Below are 26,527 nucleotides of genomic sequence, written 5' to 3' on the forward strand. Positions count from 1 at the left end.
CATCTATCTACCATGAGAAATATCATATGACGTTAATTCTAATGCAAAAATCATCATGCAATGCATCCTATACTAACATGCATGTAGTAAGGCTAATGCTAAGTGTAATCATAAAGCCAGTGCAACCACATCATCAAGTCAATATAAATATGTCTGCCTATATGATTACTCATGCGGCAAATCCCAAAGCGAATGCAAACCCAAACACATGGAGGATGTTGTGGGCGGGAGGTGGGAAAATATGACACCCACACACATGGATGATTGTGTGACAAGAGTTAAGAAAAGGATGTAATCTAGTCCATAAGATCTTCTCGTGCAACCAAAATATAAAGATGTCAACAACCACCTCATAAAATTTTGATGGATGGCAACCTTTGGCATATCAATTCCACCATTGCCCTTATTATTTACGTCATGGCTTATGGCCTTCATTGGGTTATGATTAGTAGGAAAGGGAGGCCGACAAAATGGAGAAATAAAAGTAGGTTGCACATGATGATTACACTGGAGAGGGAAGATTATGGAGTAATCAAAACCTTGAGGGTTCGTCCAAGGAGGAAAAGTATAATCAATGAAGGGCTTCTCTTTGACACTATACTCAGGCGGGGGGAAGGACTTGTTGGGAATCACGATTGCCCTCAGACCAAAACCCCCAGGTGTTAGTCAACGATCGCATCGCCAGAGATAAGGATCCACAAGAGGCGGTTAGTCCACGTCACGAAACACACAAGGAGCGTTGATTTATCCAACGTCCAACAATCTCCCCCCCAACGCGAGTCGAGTGTGTATCAAACTCGTGACCTACGCTTTGATAACACTTGTTGGGAATCATGATTGTCATTAGACCAAAACCCGCAAGTTTTAGTCAATGAACGCATCACCAGAGATAAGGATCCACAAGAGGAGGTTAGTCCATGTCACGAAACACACGGGGAGCGTTGGTTTATCCAATGTCCAACAAAGGGCTCACAGTTACTTGAGATCATATGACCAGGGGTGAGGGAATCACTTGATGAAGACTCGACATGATGACCAATAGGAAAAAGGGAGAAAGAAAATTGTATTCAATAGGTTGTGCTTTCCCAAAATCATAATCTAAAGGCTCAAGTGACTTGGACATAGAATCATACTTAGGAGAAGTGGGAGCCTTGTCGATTCCCTTAGTATCAAAGATTGGGTCTCTCCTAAACGGAAAATTGATCACTTCCAACTGCCCCTATTTATGCAAAGGAAAATGAAGATTCTCCTTCCCAAGGGTATCAATGGGTATGTCATCATAAATAGTGCCTGAGAGGAAGGGAAGACCAATCTCATCCTCATCCTCTTTGTCGGTGTCGTAAATGGGAGCACAATCAAATTGAGGATCATCTTTCAAAGGACTAATGGGATCATCTCTCTCAAGGTTTCCAAAAGAGGATTCATCGGGAGTAATATCCTTGAGAAAGGTAGGGTTGGTCTCAATTTCACTTTCCATAAATTCATCCTTCCCAGCACATGTGTCCTTAAAATCATCATTTTAATCATGTAGGGTTGGTCTCAATTTCACTTCCATAAATTCATCCTTCCCAGCACATGTGTCCTTAAAATCATCATTTTAATCATGTGGACCCAAGGAGGACTCGTATTCTTGCTCATCACCTAGATTCTTAATGTCTTGATGATGCTCGATGAAGGCTTCCTCTTGGATGCTTAATGCAAGGTGTACTTGACAATGTCTAAGAAAGCCATCAACGAACTCTTTAATAGACGAGATGCTCCTAGGTTCATGATCATGCAGCCATGAGTTATGACCACCGAGAGATCTCATGAACAATAACATAAGGACATCTTGGTGGAAAACTTTCTCTTTTGAAGCATGTGCATTAAATCTTTCTAAGTGGTCAATTGCGGAGAGTGGATCACCATCAAACATGGGCACCCCACGTACCATCCTTCCCGCGACATGATTAGGATGCCCAAGGATGTTACCAATGTCCAAAGCGAGCAATTTATCAAAGAATGACAACCTATTTGAGTTATACATGAAAAATATGTAGGAGTCGCCAAGGTGAAATTAAAGATGCCTAGAAAAATGCTTGCTTCACCCTACAAGCATCGACCTTAAAATTCATTGAAGAACTAGGGCTTCGTTCTTCCAATGGAGTCGCCAAAAATGATATGTCAATATGTCATATGGAGAACAAAACACATGTTTCATGCCCCCGGCAATAGTGCCAAAATGTTACCGCTCAAACTAGCGAGGAACCTAAAGGGGATACCTAAAGGGAAAATGCTAGACCAAGGGTAACAAATGGAGACTTAGCCCTTTGTCACCTCAGTTAAGGCCCCCTACTATTTATGGACTTTCACTGATGGGAGGAGACCTGGTATATTATGGAGTCACCAATGAAGGATAAATCAATATGTGGATGTGGAGTGACCTAAATGATCCCTTTCCAAAAGAGGTTGAAGGTTAGAGCTTGCTTGCTTTCTAAGCAAGGTACAATGTTTTCTAGGAGAAGGATGGTAGGATTTGAGGGTTCGATTTAAGGAATATGACTCGTGAAAGAGTTTCCCAATCCCTAAAATCCTTATTGAAATTGGTATCCCGGATGGTTCTTGAAGAATTGTCTTTTCAAAGGAATGGGACCACACGAGACTAAGTGGACCCATCCTACGTTAAGAGGTAAGAGTTTAGCAACCAATGATGCTCATAACCCAAACAAGGAGGGGCAAAGGATCAAAGAAATAATATTCACTTAAAGGTGTTGAATTGATCCTATGAGGCACTATCCTTGGGATACTCGGGCAAAGTTTGATCTTGGAGCTAGGGTTTGGCTTTTCTCACAACTCAACCGTCGAAATGGCTTCAAAATTGGAGGCCTTGGGGAGACACCAGCACAGGAGAGGCTACAAGATCATACTTTTTGGAGGGCTATCTCATCGGGAAAATGATACCCTAGGTGAACCAACTTGGATAGACCTAGAAAAAGGTGAACAGGAATTGGTTTTAGGTGACCACCTCTTGGTAGATCAATGCCTTACTCTTGGGCGAATGGAGTCTATGACAAATATGAATGAGGACCTTTGGTTCCTATTCAAGGAGGCCTCAAGACTACTTCGCTAGCCTTCTAGGTCAAAGAGAAGGAATCTTGCATCTTTTATACTTCGATGTGCAAAAAGTGATGGCTTATCAAGATGAATTCGTTGATAGAATTACCCCTAGGAGCTTTCGTTCAAATTACATGGTCCATACATTGAGAGATGTTATATAGAGACAAAATTCCACAATTTAAGCAGTAAATGCATATAGCAATTAGCCCTAAAAATAGCGAAAATCTCAATCCAATGTATATGACAAAGTAAAACAAGAATAGCATTAAAAGCATGTACTTACATGTAATAGAACATATCCAACCATCCACAATTTGACAATAGAAAAGCTCCAAGATAAGATAAACCAAATCTACACATCAAAATTCATCCATAAAACTCCAATTCATCTGCCAATAAAAAGTGTGAAATTCTCAAGAGAGAGAAGAGATCCAATCCAAAGGGATGATGAGCAAATGAACTCATCACTCGTATCTATACACTAATGAGGAGTTCGAATTAGCCTCCTTAGCCTACATAAGCCCCAAAAAATAAAATAATGTTCTAATAATCTAACTTTTGGTGACAAGCCCACCAAACTAGCTCACAAATGAAAGAATAAGCCTCTCAAGAGGTCAAATAATAATATATGCATGGCGTAGGGCCCTCTAAGGGGCTTGATGAGATCCATGGGTGCCATAATGAAGAGTAGGACCCTCAAAAGTGATGGACAAGGGGTTGGCCCCTTGTTCTCCAAGCAATAAACCTGTGGTGCTCCCAATGGGTGTGGGGGCACAATAACAAACTCATGGGTCTTCAAATGAGTCTAGGATGCCTGTAGATTGTCTGCAAGGGCTCTGATGATGGTGTAGTGGATGCCACATCATCCTACAAGTCCTGGGTCAATTGCCAAGTGCATGGTACATCTATGGGACCAACTAGACAAAGGTGAACCAGGTGCATCTTCCTTGTCCAATGGGAGTATCTCGAGCATCTCTGACCATCCTCAAGGATCCATGGAGTGTTGTCTATTGTTGTGGAGGCCAATGGCTCTCAACACACCCCTACATGGGCCAATGTAGCCCTCTGGAGGATTACGACCCCATATATATAGAGACCAAATCCAAGATGGAGACCATCTACAATCCTGCATAAGGTCCAACGCGTCCCCTAGCCTTCCAGTACAACAAGTCATTAGGAAAATCGAGTAAATGAGCATACCAAACATGGACCACAAGTGGGGACTTCATAATGGCCTGCCCTTCCTTAATGGGCTTTGGGATGTGCCAATGTCTCCTAAACTCCAAATGGGGTTAACCAAGTATCCTATTAGGTGGTTTCTACTTCTAAAGGGGATAATATGTTCAAGGTATTTCTTTCAAAAGGTGGTGGCATGTGACAGATTAGTGAATGAAGCAGGGGATGAGAAGGGGCAACCTTGGGTCACATGTTGGGGTACAAGGGTAGCTAATAAGAGGGAAGCCCACACTTGGCTTTATAATGTATAGGAGGGAGAAAAAGTGGTACATGAGGTGCCCCAACCTTGAATTTTCCACCCTTCTTTACATTCACTTTGCCTTTTTATGATTTTCTTTGATTGATTGCTCGGGGCTCAAGGGGTAAGAGCATGATGCATAAGATATAACAGTGAATACCCCCTTTTAAGGTAGGATGGTTCATTGCCCACCAGGGGTTGGGACAATCATGGCTTCCTATATGATGAAGGAAGCTCATAGAACCTGTAGGAATCAGGGTGACGGCCATGATAATTGGGTAGAGCTCATGTATTGGCTTTCCCCCACGTACTAAATGTGTTTGCCCCGACCATCTTTTGCATTTTGTGGTACATTTTCTTATTGAATTTGACCAAATATGCTTTTGTCTTTCTTTTTAGCTGCATCAACCTCCAAGCATCATTTCAGGCCTGACCCAAGGGGTGGGCAAAGGGGAAGGGGTGAGTTAACTCTATGTGGAGGAATGTGGACCCAAGTAGAAGAAATGATGAATGGGGTAATAATGTGTGGAAATGGGGTAATATAAGCGGATAAGGGAGCAGGACCAGGCAATCAAAATCGGTGTTTCCCGCGAAATACCATCCCTAAAGCCAAATGGTCAGTAAAGAGATCCCACAGGACTAGAATCTAAGTTTAATATCCAAAAGGGGTCTAGGGGACAAGAGCAGAGACCTAACCCATTCTTTCTGTGGAATCCCCCATTACTCCATGCCCAGAAGTGTCCATGATAAGCAAACTACAATACTCAATTTCCAAACGACAAAGCATACCTTTAGGTTCGGGAGGTCCACCTTCAAACATACGATCATGGCAGAAAGGGCGAGGGGCCACATGGTTGGCTTAGGTGGCAGAGAAATGGCACAATGAGCTAGCTAGTGGTTACAAGGGGCTGCTGGCTGCCGGCTGAAGACCATCTTGGAGGAAAAAAAAAATCTACTAGGGATATCACCCACAAATGGTGGGTAACAGGTTTGACTTCTTAATTCCAGATCTGATTTTAATTCCTAGCAATTTTTTATACCCGGAAAATATTTCTACAATTACAAAATGTAAAACCCATTGGAATTTTTAACAAAAAATTAAATGGTAGAAGCGCACACACATAGGAAATCTTTCACACATCGAATAACCCTCCAATTGCTCTTGACTTTTATTCTCTAAATAATGAGGGCTCCCTCCCTTACTACGAAAATGGCCCACAAAGAAAATACTGGAAAATTTACAGCAATTTAGAACCTAGCTTATCAACCCTTGAGAAACCCTGATCTGCACCTTTGTTGGCTTCTCTCCAGTCATGCAACCCTCTAGAAGCTGGTTCTCACTAACACATGTAGCCGTGCACTCTCCCACCCATCATACGTGTGGCCCGTGCGCTATCTCTCTCACACTTGCAACCTAAATCTCTCGTCATCACTCATGGGAATCCCTTCCTTAAACGCTTCACTAGTACAGCCTTTCTGATGCTGAAACTCGCTCACAGGTGAGGCCCTCTGCAAATCAAGTGTTCAAAATAATTAGTATATCCTTAGCCTCCACTCAATTTTCTCTGGATTTTTCTCCATTGCTGCAACACTTCCTTTCTCTTCAGCTCTGAGTATCACACTCTCTCTTGAGTCTTTCTCCTCTCCTTAGCCTTGTTTTTATAATTTCTCATTGAGCTAAATCCCTAACCTTAATCTCCAAAGTGATGGATGGCTAGGATTAAATCATAACCCACTTGATATCAACAGTTGAGATTAAAACAAATTCATTTAAGTAAATAATTCATTTTTCTCTAGTTACTTTAGCTCAATGACCAACATAATTGATTATGTTATTTTCCTAAGTTAACCTAAATCACAAAAGAAAATAAATTGAACAAGTATGCTTAGGAGACTTTGGACAACTCCTGCATGCTTGACACGTATCCAAGGCAGAAGTACTTGTCCGCTGCTACAATCATCAACAACTTATTACTCCAACAGATGTCTTCTGTGTCTCCATATTATTCCAAAAAGCTGAGTTCACAAGCATTCAACTTCTTCCACTTATGTCTCCTTTAATATACCAGAGGGTTTTAAGGGCATCCCTGGTGGACAAACATTGAAAGAAAGCATAGAACTGCCAAAAGAGTCGTAGAAATCTCAAAAAAACAGAGAATACAAGTCAATGAACCTATTTACTTAAAGAGCTACAGTAGCAGTGGATTTTCAAGAGCTGCATTTCATGAACATGTATTTGCTTTGTTATTAAGCTGTCAAGTTGTTATGCTTTCAACCCTCTCTCACAATGATTTCCATTTCCACTTTTTTGGAAGGAAAGAAAAAAACATACAGCTTTGCATATCATCAAAGCAAGCACAAATGCCTGACGACCATGGTATTGGATCCTGCCGGGGTTCATGACTAGATAAAATCTCATGGATGTCATCATCTGATTGTGCTGCAGGCATGTACCCTGGTGGAACATAGCTACCTTGTCCCTTCATAATGTACTCCGAGAGACTGGTTGTCTGCCATCAAAAAGCCTATTATCAGGGAAGGAATATAATGATCAAGTGTAGCTTTAAAGTTCCGATAATCTGTACAGAAGTATACAAATTATGATATAGTAAACATGAAATGCATGGCATATGCCCCCTTATCACAAAACAGAACATTTGCTCTTTCAACATACCTACTTCCATGTATACGCAAACTGTAAAGCTAAACAAAATCAGTTATAAAGTTTTTAAAAAAGTTAAAATTAACTTCAAAAGAATACCAAAAGCTCGACTACTAAGCATTTCCAGACAACATGTACCCAACCCAATCTTGCAATGAAAATCACTTAAACTTCCAAAATGCAAATAATATCAACTTCTAATTTTGATGATCAAGAGAGAGGCATTCAGCAAAAGAATGTGAAAATCGACTATTTAATATTTATAAATTGAGCTACAGAAAATGGAAAACGTAAAAGAATAGGACAGACAGAACATTTCCGAAAGAAATGTCTCCAATGGAAAGAAAAAGATCAAATATGTACGCATTTCAAATTACCATAATTTGGCAGAAAGGAGAAAGGAGAAAATGCAGTGGGAACAATATATCTGCATCACACAGCAGAAGAATCGTCTCACTTTATATGAATGGATTATGAGGATAACATGATACTAGAAAAGGAGTATAAGAAATGACAGATAATGCGGGTGAAACATCTAACAACAGCAATATGAGCAGTCACAAAGTTACAACAATTGCACTATCATCATTCCCCAGAACACAAAACTGAAATTGAGATATAAACGTTCATCTGAGCTACTGGTATATCAGACCCTTAACATATGATTTCTCTATGTACCTCAGCCCAGCCAGAAACCTTCATGAGAATCAGCTCTTTCTTCCCAATTGTTCCATCAGAGAGTGAGCAAACAACAGGCAAAGATCCATGCCAATTCCAATTGCAGGGCAGTGAGACCTGAGGTTTCCTCTCAACCACACCCCCCAAGACAAGTCCACATACCTTGAAACCCCTGAGCAGTTGTCAATCTAGTCCCCAATGCACACATCACTAATCCAGCAAACCAATTGTTGGAAATACTGAGAGGGGGGGTGAATCTATTGAATGGTAGTGTCATCAATGCCAACATCTGTTCTTGAACGCTCTTAATATTTGTCTAGATTGCCTTGATTGGAAGCTCCGAAAAACAATAAGCCCTGGAAAGCCCTAGAAGCCCCACACTTGTTGAAGTTTTTGAGGATGAAGATCAATAAATTTGCTCTAGAGATCTTCGTCATGCCGATTGTTAGAAATATAAATTCTAATTTGCTGCTTGACTGTTAACAATACACCAGATTCCTGAATGTAATATATATTATTACTTGATAAAATTTGAAAATGAATACAAGGCTGAGGCGGTGCTCCTTTAATAGGAGTTGACTGGCCATGCCTAATCAGAGAGATATGTCCCTTGGGACTAATGTCTCTTCATTTAACGAATTAATTGCTAATTAATTGATTATAATTAATAATAATCATTTATTAATCTAGACAATATTTAATGTTTTTAATAATTTTTATGAATTTAAATTCATAACATTGCCTTCCCCTTAAGATGCTTTGTCCTCAAAGCATTGGTAGGTCTGGGTGTTGATGCAGGAAATGTTTTGATTCCCAAGACGAGTCTTCCTCTGGCAATCTCTTCCATTTGATGAGGTATTCCTTTATTGTCTTAGATCATAAAACCTTTTCTCAGGTAGCGAGTATACCTTCAGGGTCAAGGACTATTCTTCCTTCTTCATTGGTCTCTAGTATTTCTATTTGTGCTATTTGGTTTTGCCCTAATACTCTTTTGAGACTTGATACATGAAAGGTATTATGGATTCGGCAATTGTCTAGTAACTTTAATCCATAAGCTACACTACTTATCTTTTTGATTATCTGATACGGTCCATAATATTTAGGTGATAATTTATTCTTTCCCTGTTGTTTTAGTGATAACTGCTTATAAGGTTGGAGTCTAACAAAGACCCACTCTCCCTCCTCGAACTCTCTTTCAGAGCGGTGTTGGTCGGCTTGTTGTTTCATTCTATTACGAGCCATGGTTAGATTTTCTTTTAGTAAGTTGATGATCCTTTGACTCTCTCCTAGGTGGTCTTTAACTGTTGGTACCCTAGAATCAAGGAGTGCAAAATCTTTTCACATGGGTGACTCGTAACCATATAAGGCCTGGAAGAGTGTCATCTTTTTTCTTTTCTAAATAAGGCTAATTCTATTATAATACAAAAAGGTCAAAAATTACATAGCAGTTACAAAAGGGCATGGCTTAGAAATCTTGCCCAGAAAATGTTCATTTACCCAGCTTGTATCTACCAAGATTGAACACCGTCAAAATTGAATTACTGCCTTCTGCTGTATCTATGGCCTCTATGACTCGAAACCATGACTCTAAACGATACATAATAGGGACCCGAAGACATACAGACAAATAAACCCAAACGGCCGACACATAGACAGACAAACCCATGCTGTCGAACTGATACATAGACACGAAAAACAGAGACAAAATGTGGCTCTTGCAGCCTGAGTTGCCGAGAGCACCCTTCTTATCTTGCTCATTCATCATCAGTTGTGTAGGGCGCTTCCTCAATTGGGCACCCAAAATGAAGAGAGTCATCAGAACCAGAGAGAGGGATCATCACGCTGGAAGGCCGTCCCTGAACAGGCGCGCTTGGGCCTGCGAGAGCTGGTGGACAAGCTATGGGGGAGCTTTCCCTGTCAGTTTCATTGGGACCTGCAAGAGCTGAAGGACCGGCTAAGGGGAGCTTTCCCTGACAAGGCGTTGCAGGTCGATAATAGGCCCTGTCCCATGAACAGGAGGAGGAAAATCCAGTGTGGCTTCTGCCGAATCTCTTAGAATATCACAATGCTCAACCGTTACAGAGATAATGAAGGTGGAATTAGCGAGAGCACAGGGAACCCGGTACCTTACCATAGGATGCTCGTGATGCCCACAGTCCATACTACAATCGCTTTCCATGCCTCTGTCGCGCCCAGCTCTAATGCCATGAAAGTGATGCGGCTCAGAAGTGACTTCGACGGAGGAAGAAGGGGAATTGGGGCCAGGCTGCTGGATGGAGGCCCTGTCGCGAGAGCTGCCACGCCGACAGCACATCCTTTGTCTTTCACCCCTCATGTCTGAATTCCGATAATGAACTCGCGTACCGGGACCTGGTGAGGAGACCTTAATCGGGCCGAGGGTAGCCAAATCGAGCTCACGACGCAGATTTCTGAGGCGTATAACAGTCTCTGAGAAGGCTGCAGAGCATGGATGCTCTTGTTCCCTTCCCCAGTCCGCCGAATGATGCACCAGAAGAGCGGCAATATGCCAGACGAAAGCAATGGTATGCTCAAATGCCAGAGGGGTTCCGTGTTTATTAACCTCCATAGCGCAGTTCACCAGGCAGTGCAGAATGGACGACATGACCAGCATTAATGCCGGCATAAGTTCTACTGCATGCGAGCCTACTATATCAGCTGCGGGGTACTGCATGTCACTAATGGGCTGACACCTGCCCATGTGACACCCCATTTGTCCTCCACTCGCATTAGACACCCGCATCCGGGATGGAAGAGTGTCATCTTAGTTGACATGTGGTACGTGGTATTATACCACCATTCTGCCAGGTGTAGCCACTGGGTCCATCTGTTTTGTTTATCTATAACGAAACAACGCAGATATGTTTCCAAGCATTTATTAACGATTTCAGTTTGCCCATCTGTTTGGGGGTGATAGGCCGAACTCATGTTGAGGGATATCCTTGCTTGGTGGTAGAATTCGTTCCAAACTTTTCCCTTAAATCTTACATCTTTATTGTTGACGATGACCTTAGGAAACCCGTGTAGTTTGTAAATATTTTTACAAAACACATCAACGATTTGTTTAGTCATGTCTGTCTTTTTAATAGCCATAAAGTGGGCATATTTAGTGAGCCTATCAACTACTACAAATATTTTATCCGTCACGTCAATTGCAGGTAGTCCTTTAATAAAGTCCATCGAAATCTCTTCCCACTTCTTATTTGGAATGTGTAGTGGATGTAGTAATCCTGCAGTTGGAAAATTTTCGCTCTTATTTCTTTGAAAAATATCACATTCTGCAACATATTTCTGAATTTCCTTGCTCATACCCTTCCAATAGATGATTGTCGGATGTTGTAGTAAGTCTTGTAGAATCCGACATGTCCGGCTGCAAGGGAATTGTGAGACTCTTTTAGTATTCTCACCTTAAATTTGGATGCGGGTGTTAGGTAAATTCTACCCTTATGCCATAAGATATCATTCTTCCACTCAAAGTTGGTATATTGGTTGATATTCTTAATCATGGAGTCACAATCCTCATCCTTGGCATATTCGGCTCATATTTCGTCCAATCATTCCAGAACAAGTATCATGGCGACACATGTTGTGTGGTCGTCATCCTTACGTGAGAGTGCATCAGCTACGACATTCTCCTTTCCTTTTTTGTGCAATATTTCTAAGTCGAAAGTTGACAACTTCTCCATCCACTTCTGTTGTTTTGTTGATAATGTCTTTTGTTGAAGTAAGAACTGAAGACTGTTGTGGTCGGTTTGGATTGAAAATTTACTTCCAAGCAAATATTGGCGCCACTTCGTTAAAGCGTGTATGATGGCGAGCATCTCCTTTTGGTATGTTCATTTAAAGCCTTCTCGTTTATTTAGTTTCCTGCTCTCAAATGCTATAGGGTGGTTGTCCTCCATTAATACAACTCCAATGCCGAAGCCAAGCATCACATTTGACTACGAACAGTTTGGAGAAGTCAGGAGTTGCTAGTACTGGTGTGGTTGACATTACTTCCTTTAAATTCTCAAAACACTTGTTTGCTTGGTCATTCCACTGGAAAGCATTCTTCTTTAACAAATTGGTCAAGGGTGCTGTCAGATGTGCATAGTTTTTTATAAATATTTTGTAATACTCGGTTAAACCTAAAAATCCTCTTAGCTTGGATACGTTCTTGGGTTTGGGCCATTCTTTGATTGCCTTGATTTTGTTGGGATCCACTTGGACTCCTTCCCTAGATATAACATGTCCTAGGTATTCAACTTCCTTTTGCCCAAACGTACACTTTGATAGCTTGGCGTAAAACTGGTTCTTTTCCAATACAGACAATACTTCTTCCAGATGCTTGAGATGTTCTTTCCACGTCTTACTGTAGACCAAAATATCATCGAAGAAAACTAATACAAACTTCCGCAGATAAGGGTGAAAGAGTTCATTCATGGTTGCTTGGAAGGTGGTTGGCGCATTTGTTAATCCAAATGGCATGACCTTGAACTCATAATGCCCTTCATGAGTCCTGAATGTTGTCTTTTCGATGTCTTCTAGCCTTACTCGTATTTGGTAGTAGCCTGATCTTAGATCTAATTTGGAAAAGTATTCTGCACCGTGTAGTTCATCTAGCATTTCATCAATGAACGGAATCAGAAACTTATGTTTAATAGTGATTTTGTTTAAACCTTTGTAATCTATACATAATCGAAAGGATCCATCCTTCTTCCTGACCAATACTACAGGTGCAACGTATGGACTTCTACTTTTCGTAATGATTCCATGCTTCAGCAGGTCTTGTATTAAGCGTTCTATTTCTGTCTTGTGGTGATGGGGATAACGATATGGCTTAACGTTTACTGGTGTTGAGTCTGGTTTGACTTCGATAATGTGTTCAATTTGCCTTTCAGGGGGTAACTTCATTGGTAGATCTTGAAAAACCTTCTCGTATTTCTGAATCAAGGATGAAATTTCTGATGGTTGGTGGGTCCCTTCTATCGATAATAACTCCAACTGCTGACATTGTGCAACAAATGTTGGTGCCCCCTTGCGAATAAGTTTTTTCATCTACTGAGCGGAGATGACTTGAGTTGGTGGTGCTTGAAACCCAAACAACTTATATTTCCTTCCATCCCACTTGAATTTAATGAACTGCTTTATGTGATTTGTTGAATACGTGCCTAGTGTTCGTAACCATTGTACACCTAAAACGACATCTACTCCTCCTAGGGGAACTGTATAAAAACTGGACTCCATTGCGTATTCGCTTAACTGCAACTTAACTTTATGGCACTTGCCTACTCCATCTATACGTTTTCCATCTGCTACCATGACTTTTAAATCTGCTATTGGGTAAGCAAAAAATGTTCAGTCTTTTTGCAACATTGACATCTACAAAGTTGTGTGTACTTCCTGAGTCTACTAGAACGATAACGCTTTGCTTATTGATGTGACCTTTAAGCTTCAGTGTCTGTGGTTGAGCTATCCCTGTGATGGCAGCTAAAGGAATTCGTGGCATATATTCTTCTGATTCTGGACTAGGGTTTGCATTTCCTTCATTGTCCTCTTCGTCAGAGCTGTTTTCTGGAGATTCTTCTTCTCATTCAGCGTCGCAGTTGTACAATTTTTGCATTGCACATTTGTGTCCTGTGTAATACTTCTCTCCGCACTTCCAGCATTTGCCATTTTTTTCCTTTTGACACTAGTTTATTGTTTTCCTTCATTTCGCATTTGTGGTGGAACGTACTTGCTAGTGTTCTCTGATGATGGTTTACTTGACTTCCCCTTGGAATAGTTGTTAGTTCTCTCGTTACTGGCATATGGTGCCTTGTAGAGTTTATACTTCCGTTCGATAATTATGGCTGCGTGTCTGGCCTCCTCAATGGTTTTGGGCTTATGACATTTTAATTCTTCGCGAATGTAATCTTTGATGCCACAACAGTACAATTTTAACAGCTCTTCATTTGAGAACCCTCTATGTCTTACTGCTAATACTTCCCATTCGTGAGTGTATTCACTCACTGATCCTTTTTGTTTCAGGTGAACGAATCTCTCGTAGACATCATCCTCCTCCTCGTCATGAAACCTTTTTAGCAAGGGGTTTTTAAAGTTTTGCCAATTGAATGAGCAACCCGTACATTTAGACAACCACCACAAAAACCAATCGTACGCTTCTGCTTCTAAGTAGTTGGATGCAGTCATGACTCTTTCTTGCTCGCCGAGTGGAGGGTTTTCTAAAAAGATCGCGTCCATCTTATTTACCCATACAACAGTGCCCTTACAGTTCTTACCATCATACTTAGGTAATCCATTATTGATCTTGAGATGGTTCCTTTCGAAAGATTTAGTATAACATTGGCTTCCTTCGAAGTGAATTTGTGGTATTCGCCGCTTCTCATGCCTCAGGAATTCATGCTCTGGAGAAGTCTCACCTTCCAGAGTCTTGGGACCCTGTGTAGCTGAAGGCGGACCAGTCCCTCTGAAACACTAGCTCATCAAGTTTTTTAAGTAAGAGATATCGTTGGCCATTTGGTCCTGCTTACTAACTGACTTCTCGACATTATCCAAGCGTTTATTTAACTTGTTGATGTCCTCTTGAATTTTTTTCATATCATCATTGTTGTTGCTTGCCATTTTGTTTTGTTTTTTTCTTGAAGACCCAATTTTTTTCGTTAAATAATGATAAAAAATAAAAATAATAATAATATTTTTTTTTATTTTTTTTAAACTATATATTATAAAGTTATAATTTATAAATGTTATGTAATTATATAACTTTATATTTATATTCATTCTTTTTACCTTATTAAGAATCGACTGTGTGTGTGTATATATATATATATATATTTCAACCTTATTAACGAATCAACGGTGTACGTTCAACAGTCACGACGTTTTGTTAAAGAGTTGACCGAATTCGTGAAAAGGACTCTCCAGGTCGATCGATAATCTGACTGACAGTGGTCAACTAATCCATGTTACGAAGCGTTGTTCTCCACGCCACGGAGCCTTGCAGATGCCGGTTGTGTCATGGCACGACTGTTCCTTTACGCCGCCAAGCCAGGTAACCGCGGACACCGCCTATTCGACCTTGCAACAATGAAACAGCAGACAGGCTGAGGATGGGAGGCTCGTAGGGCCTGACCGCCAGCAAGGAACCACGAACGTCACCTGTTCCGACAAGGAACCATGGACACTGCCTGTTCGGCCTTGCAGCAGTGAAACAGTGGACAAGCCGAGGATGGGAGGCCCGTAGGGCCTGACAGCGAGCAGGAGGTCATGGGTGTCACCAGATGAATTCTGGCTCTAATACCACTGTTGGAATATAAATTCTAATTTGTTGCTTGACTGTTAAAAATACCCCAGATTCCTGAATGTAATATATATTATTAATTGATAAAATTCGAAAATGAATACAACGTTGAGGTGGTGCTCCTTTAATAGGAGTTGACTGGCCATGCCTAATCAGAGGGACATGTCCCTTGGGACTAATGTCTCTTCATTTAACTAATTAATTGCTAATTAATTGATTATAATTAATGATTTATTAATTTAGATAATATTTAATATTTTTATGAATTTAAATTCATAACACCAATTCCAACAATATGTGGCATGCCACAAGGCTCCTCATGGTTTGTGAGAAATGGCCTCTAAAAGTTGATGTTGAGAAATCAATATGTTAGTAGATTAGGGTTGATTCCTCTTACTTGATAATTACTTGTCAGTGTTTGTTGGTTTTTATTACTTAATTATCTCTTCTTTATCAAGCAATTACCAATACATAAAGTGCATGAAGATCACAAGAGACAAAGAACACAAAATATAGGCTAAAAGCCAGGGCAAAACCCCACAAGGGAGAAAACCCAAACAACTTCTCTTTTTATAGAATCAGATCAAAGTGAGACATCCAAGACCAAAGACCAAGACGTCCACAAGGAACCAAGTCAGTCCTCCTTTAGATCTCCTTCAACCAAACCAAGTCAACATGAATCAAAGTTGGTCAAACCTCTTCTAATCAAAATTTCTGACTTGCAACTTCACAAATTACCTCGACACCTTAGCAGAGTTGCCCTGGTGCCTTCACAGAGTTGTCGTGGTGCCTTCGCAGAAACAGAGTTGCCCGAGCACCTTCGCACAAACAAAATTTCAGCCCTAATTCGCAGAGTAACTTCGCACGTGTGAACAAAGACAAGCAAAAATTTTATTTTTCTTCTTTCCTTGGATTCTTCTTCTCTTTTACACAGAAATCGAAGTGTGTGTGAGTGATCAAATGAGGTCGAAGTCTCTTCCTTTTATAGCCATCCAGGAGATCGAATAGGGTCTCTTCAAGGCTGCCTTGACAAGGCTGGGCCGAATTGGTCTTGTGGGGCAAAATGACTCATTTGACCTTGTTGTAGCGGCCACAACCACCCTCCAAAAATTTTCCCTCGCTTTGTTTTGGAGCCTCCCTCCTCAAAATCTTAGCAGCATGTCTTGCACTGCTCAGGTACTTGTGTTTCATTCAAGTTATCTCTCTCTTTGCAACTTGTGTTCACTAACTTGTTTCGCTAACCAACCACAAGTTGACCCCATGACTTGGTTTACATCCGGTTCTTGCGTTGTCTTGGGCCTTGGCAAACTACGCAATCCTATAGGGCAACCAACCTTGCTCTCAGGAATTGCGCAAAGCAGCTTGGCAGTCAGCCCTACTCTCCAAAAATGCGTAGAGCAGTCCGGCAGAGAGTCTTGCTCAGAGAAATTGCGCAGACCCAGCTGGTAGCTTGTCTTCAGCTGGGAAATTGCGGAGAGCATGAGAGGCAGCCAGAGCCACGCAGCCCAAGAATTGCGCAGAAGCATTCCTTCAATCGTTGTCCAATGCACGTGCCAGCAAGTTGTCTAGTTCCCTCCAAAACTGCGCCATTTTCCCATGCATACATGGCAACCCTTTACCGAAAAAGAAAAAGGCAAAAAAAGCAAAAACATCCCTAGAAAATAGGGATCTATTTTTAGCACTGGGAGTTACACTCAAGTTGATTTTAGAAACTTTCTGCCACTTGTCGCTTTTTCCTAGATTTTTGGCATGCGCGTCATAAACCCTGAATCTACCAAATCTATTTAAATGACGCCCCAGAGCTCATTATACACACTCGATCTTGGAGCTTTGGCATTCCCAAAGCATCTAGGAACCTTCGGCATAGTGGGCATAGCTTTTCCGGGTAAGTTTTGCTTTTAAAGTATTTTGCTACTTTTTTTGTCACTTTTATTCCCTTGGCTTGTGTGAGTGTTGTTTTGCATGTCTTACTGAACGACCACTATCGTTTTAGTTTGTTTTAACTTGTAGAAGTGTTGTTTCAAGTTTTGCATTGTCTTTCTTAAGTGTCGCATGCATAACACTATTTTTGCACTAACGTCTCCATTGCGGCAACTGTCCCCGTCAGCTTCGTTGTTCGTCCATTTGACTGATTCCTGCATTGGTTTTGATTGCATGCATGAACATTCACTCCTATCTGCACCATCCTTCGCCCATGCATTCAGATCTACTCGTTTTCAAGTTGCCCTTGGGCAGATTTGGGCTGCCTTGGCTAAGATCTTGCTTTCCCCGGCATGCACTGCACATTCCCAAACTCAAGGCTCTGCCTTGGCTCCAGGAATTGCGCAGAAGCTGCCTGTCACTGGCCTCCAGCTGTGCTCTGCGCAGTTCTGGGAGACGTGTTAAATTTGGCAACTAGGGCCAAACTTCACCTTGGACAACTCATATGAGGCAGTTGATATTTTTATTTGATTCCTCTCTCCGAGAGGTGTAGGATTGATCTAAAGATCATCCCATTTTGATATGTACAAATGGAATTATAAATTTATTTTGTTTATGGAAAAATTGTCAAGGTCAGCCAGCAAACTAATGTAGGTTCAAAAGCCCAACAGTGATGTTTATTCATCCCCAACGTTCACATATAAATACAAGGAGCCTCCTCCTCATTTTGGCATCTCACTCACACTCATTCTTCTCTCTACTTCGTTGATTGGCTACGAATTTCAGAGGCAGCTCTCCACATGTGCAAAGAAGAGAAGGGTTTTATGTCCCTGCATTGACCAGTGTTGACCGAAGTTGCAGGAGGGTTGTTTTGAATTGCGTTGCCCTGTTTTGACTGCGGTTTTGTGTGGGGGATCTTTGTTTGGGTACGCCGCATTTCTGGGCACAGAGATCGAGGTTGTTTGACCATTGTCTGACCAGCATTGACTGCATAAGGGTTCCCTACAACGTTGACTTTCGTTGACCAGATTTGATTGGATTTTTCAGACTGTTTTTGGGTTGATTTGACTAGCTGTTAGAGGTCGAGTTGACCAAGTTTGACCGAGCTATTTTGGAGGTCAACATCTGCCATGTTGACCAGCATTCACTTTCTGGTTAGGGATTTTTGTTACTGTTGTTTGACTGGTCAGATTTCACTTTGATTGGGCAAGTGAATATTGTATATTGTACTCTCTCTGCAAAACTTTTGAAGAATTATAAGAAGAATTAATCAGAGGTTTCCCCACATTGGGGTTTGTCCCTTGCTGGTGCCATATCTTGTGTCCTCTTGTCTTGGCTTGTCTTCTACTATTATTGTTTATGTTCTATCTACATTTTACTATCATGTTGATGTGATTGCTAAACTGGATATTGATATTGGGCTAATAAGAAAATTGAAATAAAATTGCTCTTAAGCATAAAACATACCATTGTTATCTAAAATTAACATGGTATCAGAGCTTAGGTGAAGACAAAGCCCAAGCAAGAGTGAAAAGAGAAATCACTAAGAAGAGCAATCACTGAGATCCTTTGATCAAGGACAAGACTCAATGGCCTCCACATCCTACTTCAAGTCTGATGACAAGCTTCATGATAACTCTGATTATCATGCATGGAAGATGTCTCTTGATTTGACTTTAGAAGAGCAAGATGTTATGGATTATGTGCATGGAAAGATTTCGGAACCTCCTTCTAATGCACCAACTGCTGCTAAGACAAAGTACAAAAAAGGTGAAGTCAAAGCCAAGAAGATCATCAAGGATTCTATTCATAAGCATTTAGTTGCTTACATCTCCGATTTGAACACGTCAAAGGAGATATATGACAAGTTGGTTGACACGTTCAAATCTAGCAATGCAAACCAAGTTCTTTTCCTCAAGAACAAGCTGAAGGATATAAAGAAGGGAAGAACTGAATACATTCAATCCTACTTCATGAGGATTACCAAGATCAAAAATGATCTTTTTTCGATTGGAGAAGCTATTGTTGATAGGGAGCTTACTCTCATTTCCCTTGGACGACTCCCTATGAATGGCACGTGTTGAACACCACTATTCTTAACAACGACAAGATTCCAGATTTTGAAGAATTGCTAACTAGATGTTCTCAAGAACAAACAAGGATCATGGAACTAGATATGCCTTCAAATAGGAATGATCCTACTGCATTCTCCACTCATGCTAAAAAGAAGAACATTATAGGTTCAAAGAAGCAATGTCAAGGAAGGTCGGGTTTCAAAAATGGAAGGCAAAATGCTTCATTTGCAACAAGTTTGGCCACTATGCTAGGGAGTGTCCCAATAGAAGGGATACACCTCATGATGATGACAACCACAACAACAACAATCAAAGGAATGGCAGATTCAACAACCGAGGAAAAAGGAATGCTCTCGCTCCTCATCAAGGAAATGGTCGCCCTCCCAAGAAATCAAGAAACAACAAGTATGATAAATCTAATGTTGTTGATAACAAGCAAAAAGAATTTTATCTTATATCTATCCCTCCACTACATCTCCTCCGGACACTTTGGGAAATTGGTTGATTGATAGTGGTGCCCCAAGGCACTTCACTGGGTATAAGGAAGCTCTTTCAAATCTGATTGAAAAAGATACAAGTTTGGAAATTATCCTTGGAAACAATGCCACCTATCCTGGGAAGGGAGTTGGGAATGTTACTCTTCAATTGAATCGAGGTAACACCATTCATCTACAAGAAGTATTATATGTAATCGATCTAAAGAAGAACCTGGTATCTATCTCGACGATGGAGGACAAAGGATTCAAGGTGGCATTCATCAATGGAAAGGTATGTGTGTGGAATAAAAATTTCAAAGATGAATTTACACTTGCCTTCAGGGTTGATAGCCTATATCAAGTTGGAGGAAGTCCATTGGGAGCTATGTCTTGCGACACATCACTTCAATCTGAATTATGGCACCGAAGGTTTGCTCATCTACATTATAAGGGTCTACCCAATGTGAGGAAGATTGTGATAGGTAAGCTCGAATTTAAAGTAGAACATGAAGGTGTTTGTCAAGGGTGTGCTAAAGGAAAGCATACAAGGGGTCATTCCCCTCAAGTGATAGCAAGACTACCGACATATTGTAATTGGTTCATTCTTATCTATCTGGTATGATGCCCGTGAACTCATTAGGAGGATATTTATATTATGTTATCTTTATGGATGATTTCTCTCGCAAGACTTGGATATATTTTTGAAGAAGAAGGACAAAGTATTCTCATGGTCCCGTTCTTTCAAAGCTTTGGTCGAAAATCAAACTAGGAAGAAGATCGAACTATTAAGGACCGATAATGGAACCAAATATGAATCAAATGAGTTCAATAATTATTGTAGAGAAGCTGGCATTGAAAGGAAGACTACTACCGCATATACTCCTGAGCAAAATGGTGTTGTTGAAAGGAAGAATCTTTCTGTCGTAGAAGCCACTTGTACCATGCTTCATGATCAAAGCCTTCCGAAGTTCTTATGGGCCGACGCTGCAAACGCCGTCGTGTATGTTCAAAATAGATGCCCTCATCAAGCGTTGGACTCCAAAACTCTTGAAGAAGTTTTCACTGGTAATAAACTTGATGTTTCTCACTTTAAAATTTTTGGTAGTCCCGTATATTTCATGTGCCGAAAGAAAAGAGAAGCAAATTGGATGCTTCTGGGAAGAAAGGAACATTTGTGGACTACAATGAAACTTCTAAGGCATATAGAATCTATGTGTGTGGCCAAAGAGAAGTGGAGATAAGTCATGATGTCACCTTCAATGAGGATGCTTCCCTTGGGAAGATTAGTAACCTTCCTCTTCCAAGGAAGGACAATTAAGCAGATTCAGGAAAGCAGGGAGAACCGCAGGATGAGCCAATGCCCGATGCTGAAGGACCCATAGATCCCATTGATCCACCCCCTCATGAGCCCTCCTTCTCAAAAAGGAGACCCTCATGGCTTAGGGAGACTCTTGAAGATGCCGAGAGACATGTTGCACCTAGGGGGACATTTCGTGAAAGCAAGAAGTCGAATAGGTACCAAGGGTACTTAACTGCGATGAGCACCATTGCTCAATCTGAGCCTTGCACATTCGAAGAAGCTGCAAAAGCACCAAGTTTGGAAGGATGCAATGAACGAAGAGTATGAGTCCATTATGAAGAATGATGTCTGGGATGTGGTCCCAAACCCAAGGACAAATCCGTTGTCACCTCGAAATGGCTCTACAAGATCAAGCATGGAGCTGATGGAAGTGTTGAAAAGTTCAAGGCCAGATTTGATGCTCGAGGCTTCTCTCAAAATGAAGGTGTAGATTATGATGAGATATTTGCACCAGTTGGCCTCTACACTACCATCCGTTCGATTATAGCCCTTGTCGCCTCGCAAGGATGGAATCTACACCAGATGAATGTCGAGACTACCTTCTTGCATGGTTCACTTAAGGAGGAAGTCCATATAGAACAACAACCTGAGGGGTTTGAAGTTCAAGATCGTCAGACACATGTGTGTAGGTTGAAGAAAGCCCTCTATGGGTTGAAGCAAGCACCCCGAGCTTGGTATGAGAGGATCGACAGCTATCTGATGAAGTTGGGATTTACAAGAAGTGAAGTTGATCTGAACCTTTACTTTAAGGTTGAGAATGATAGACCTCTCATCTTGGTACTCTATGTTGATGATCTCTTTCTGACATGTGCAGACCCTCCCATTCATCAATGTAAGAGGTAGTTAGCTTCTGAATTCGAGATGAAGGACCTAGGACTGATGCATTACTTCATAGGGTTGGAGGTCTGGCAAAAGCCAAGTGAGGTTTTCCTTTTTCAAGGAAAATATATCGTGAAACTACTTGAAAGATTTGGGATGGTGGATAGCAAGTCCGTGACTACTCCGATGGAACTTAACTTCAAGAAGTTATGCGGAAGTGTTGTTGGGCCCGATTTGGGAAATCCTTCTGAGTATCGTCAACTCGTGGGGGGCCTGATGTTCTTAGTGAACTCCCGTCCGGACATATGTTTTGTAGTGAATACATTGAGTCAATTTATGGTCAAGCCTCATCACATACATTGGATTGCTGCCAAGAATCTCTTGAGATATCTCTGGGGCACAATCACTTATGGATTGAGATACACTGTCGGGAATGTGAGGCTCCATGGTTACTCTGATGCAGACTGGGTTGGCAGTGTGGTGGATCGTAAAATCACATCTGGATGTTGCTTCTCTCTAGGTTCTGCTTTGATATCATGGATGAGCAGGAAGCAGAAGTCAGTTGCCTTGAGCACCGTTGAGGCTGAATACATTGCTGCTAGTATGGCCTCCTATGAAGCTGTTTGGTTGAGGAAGCTCTTTAGTGAGTTGTTTCGACATGTGTTGGATACCACCGTGATCTTCTACGACAACCAGAGTGGGATTCGTCTTTCGGAGAATCCCGTGTTTCATGACCGCTCCAAGCATATTGATATCAGGTACCACTTTATCCGGGATATGGTACAACAGGGAGCAATAAGGCTCCAACAAATTGGGACTAATGATCAGGTTGTCGATATTCTTACGAAGCCCCTAGGGAAGGTCAAATTCTTAACCTTTCGTGAACAAATTGGAGTCGTGGAGAGACCCTCTTATGAGGGTCCCGTATGAGATGGATGTTGAGCTTTGGGAGCTTTGGGGGGCTTGCGGTACTTCTTGGAGCGATGAGCGAACATAGGGTGAGTGGCTCACCCTCCCCTAGTGGTGCGCGATGTACAAGATGAATGGTTCACTTTCCCTTGTGATACCCCATGGTGACATATGCATAGGTTGAGTGGTTCACCTTCTCCTATGGCATATGAGCAGGATGAGTGGTTCACCTTCTCCTGCCAGCACTTCCTACCCATGCAGTCCGGGACTCATGGGAAGTACCTCCCATTTGGCCAATGATTAGGGAAATGAGGATAGGGGCAATACTACTACTGATGGACGCATCGTGTACTACCGTACTCCCTATGCTAGGATGTTGATATTGATTTGGGATCAATGGAAACTGACTTCAAGTCAGTTAAGAGTGGTATGACACACTCTCTATTATTGGAGACTGACTTCGAGTCAGTGGAGAATGGTATGATACATTCTCGATCATTTCTTCTTTCTTCATGGTTCAGCAGAGCAGAGACGGGGATGGTACAGATTGTCAGACAGTTTAGTAGGTGAAGTTCTCCCTAGTTGAGAGGAAGCGTTAAGTTTGGCAGCTAGGGCCAAACTTCACCTTGGACAACTCATATGAGGTAGCTGATATTTTTATTGGATTCCTCTCTCCAAGAGGTGTAGGATTGATCTAAAGATCATCCCATTCTGACATGTACAAATGGAATTGTGAATTTATTTTGTTTATGGACAAATTGTCAAGGTTGATCAACAAACTAATGTAGGCTTAGAAGCCCACCAGTCACATCTATTCATCCTCAACGTTTGCATATAAATACAAGGAGACTCCTCCTCGTTTTGGCATCTCACTCACACTCATTCTCTCTGCTTCATTGATTGGGTACGAATTTCAGAGGCAGCTCTCCACACATGTGAAGAAGAGAAGGGTTTTTTGTCCTTGCATTGACTGAAGTTTCAAGAGGGTTGTTTTGACTTGCGTTGACCTGTTTTCACTGCGGTTTTGTGTGGGGGAGCTCTGTTTGGGTAGGTCGCATTTCTGGGCAGAGAAATCGAGGTTGTTTGACCATTGTTTGACCAGCGTTGACTGCAGAAGGTTTGCTGCAAAGTTGACTTTCGTTGACCAGATTTGATTGGACTTTTTCGAACTGTTTTTGGGCTAGTTTGGCTAGCTATTGGAGGCCGAGTTGACCAAGTTTGACCGAGCTGTTTTGGAGGTCAAAATCTTCTTTGTTGACCAGTGTTGACTTTCTACTTAGGCTTTCTGTTACTGTTGTTTGACTGGTCAGATTTCACTTTGATTGAGCAAGTGAATATTTTATATTGTACTCTCTCTCTGCTGAACTTTTGAAGAATTATAAGAAGAATTGGTCAAGGGTTTCCTCACATTAGTGTCTGTCCCAAGCTGGTGCCATATCTTGTGTCCTCTTGTCTTGGCTTATCTTCTACTGTTATTGTTTATGTTCTATCTGCATTTTACTATCATGTTCATGTGATTGCTACTGGCTATTGATATTAGGCTAATAAGAAAATTGTTGTAAAATTTCTCTTAAGCATAGAACATACCATTGTTATCTAAAATTAACACAATGCCCAGCTTTGCCCACTGGGATTCCGCAATGCGCAGTCCCTGCGAGCAGTCAAGCCGAACTGAACTGCGCATTGCGCAATTCCAGTCCACAATCAGCCTCACTGAACTGCACTCTACGCAGTTCCAGTCAGCAACAAGTCTCACTGGCAGCTAGGACTATGCAATGCGCAGTTCCAACTAACAGTCTCCCAGCCTCTGAGAGTCACTAATGCACAATCTTGCCTAGTAGTCACCCATCTTGTTGCATGATCGATCCTTGAAGTGCTTTGTGTTTGTTAGATAACATTTGCACACCGTGAGTGTCCACTCTATCTCCAGGGACATCAGTTGTTGGGCAATCTCTCAGTAGTACAGGCATCATAGTTTCCAAGAGAGCTAGATCAAAGGACACTGTAGAGAGCAACACTAGAGACGTGGTTCAATAGGTGCCAATAAACTTGCCCATCTATGCAGACACGCAGTTGTTCGTAGAAAAGGACATGAAGATCACACGGCAAGAAATAATGGACATATTTGCAGGCAATTTCAAGGAAGATCTGGAAGATCAACAAGTCTATGTCAACATTCACAAGTCAAGCATAGGGTTGCCTGCAGGTACCCCGCCTTCCCGTGCACAGGTATCATTCACTGGGTTGTCTCACATACTAATCCCAAGACGATGACATTGAGCAATACCAATGGGAACACAGCTTGCCACCTTCAAGTCGGAAAACAACCATCAGATGTATCACTTGCCACAGTCAGTGAACTACATGGATGCACTGTTCTTCACTCCCAACAGCAATGTAAACTCTAGAGATATCATGAAGCGTTGGGTAAAAGAGCCATCAAAGTTCAGGATGACACCCAACCAGGTCTACAGACGAAGTCACTCAGGAAGGCTTACCAACTCCTGGTCATCTTTGCATGTCGCTTGTATGGCCAAGAGAGCACGGAGACCTTCCCGCAGAGTTGGGTTGTTATGTTAGATCAGTTGGCAAATGAAGGAAGGCCTTTCAATTGGTCGGACATGTTGGCTCTTCAGCTGAAAGTGCATGTGTCTAATGCCCAGAATCCGCCTAAGGATGGACAAGCAAGATTCTATATGTTTGCATACCTGCTTGATGCAATCTATGCCCAATAACAGTTCCCTGGCATGGGTTGGACATGGACACCATCAGAGGAAGTTGTGAACGTCTATTGCAAGTTGCTCTCTGAGTGCAGCTACCGAGGAGTCATGGCAAGGTTGTCTGACCACTTCATCGCCCCGCTATACAGGATGATATTTGAACAGGATCCACCTTGCATGTCCCAAGAAGCGATGCAAGCATTGCTTAACATTGCAGATTGGTATGCCTCACCCAGTGGCACCTTCATCAGGATGTTTGGCGCAGAGAAGCCTCCGCATGAGCTACCGAGGTTTGCCACGGACAAGTTGGTCATGCAAGAGGTTGCATACCACATCTCCACAGGGTTATCAACAAGACTGCACAGGAGGAAGAAGGCACCATGGCCCACTCTTCCTTTGTGAATTGGGTTGTACGAGATCCGTACCTTGAAAGATGCAGATGTCGAGACCGAAGACTTGAAGAAGTTTGGGTTCGGCACTAAGAGCTTCAATCCGTATGATCCACACTGCATATGCAAGAACCACTGTGCGAAGGTGTACTACCCATGGGTCCACGAGGCATGTCATTGGCCAGAGGAAGATCCTTGGAGGTATTGCTATAACTCCTCTAGGCTCAATGAACCGGTCAACATGGTTGTAGAATGGAAAGCAGCACTGCAAGCAACAGCACCACAGGAAGCAACAACAATAGCAGCAGTGAGAAACAAACTGGCACAAGACAAAGGCAAGAGGAAGATTGCTGAGAGCGTAGAGGCTGAGCAAAGCTACAAGTTCAAAGAAGATCCACTTGTTGAAAGAGTAGCTTTGGAGATAGATGCAAAGAGGCGACAACGCGAAAGGAGAGTAGCACAAAGAAAGAGGGAGAAGCAAATATTAGAAGAGACGGAAAGGAGATTATAGGAGACAAAGAAGAAGTTGAAAGCAGAACATGAGGTCAGGAGGAGAGAAAGGGAAGAAAGGCAAAAACAGGAACTAGAAGAAAGACAAGGCGCACTGACAGAGCAAACTGCGCAGATACAGGTTGAGACAGCAGAGCAG

The 26,527-nt window shown here is 41.9% G+C and overlaps 1 protein-coding gene across 2 annotated transcripts in view; it reads right to left on the minus strand.

Annotated features, from left to right (window-relative positions):
• Positions 1 to 26,527, minus strand: part of LOC149164469 (PLAC8 family protein) — a 138,117-nt gene that overhangs the window by 83,740 nt on the left and 27,850 nt on the right. For both annotated transcript variants that reach the window (XM_089432085.1, XM_089432086.1), the window contains one exon: positions 6,903 to 7,080. In XM_089432085.1, coding sequence (XP_089288211.1) covers positions 6,903 to 7,080 — 178 coding nt within the window. The remainder of the gene's footprint in view (positions 1 to 6,902; positions 7,081 to 26,527) is intronic.

Source organism: Pinus tabuliformis, chromosome 5_1 (genome assembly GCF_031772625.1).
Source record: "Pinus tabuliformis cultivar Carrire ecotype Pingquan chromosome 5_1, CPIR1, whole genome shotgun sequence".
Classification (NCBI taxonomy): Eukaryota; Viridiplantae; Streptophyta; class Pinopsida; order Pinales; family Pinaceae; genus Pinus; species Pinus tabuliformis.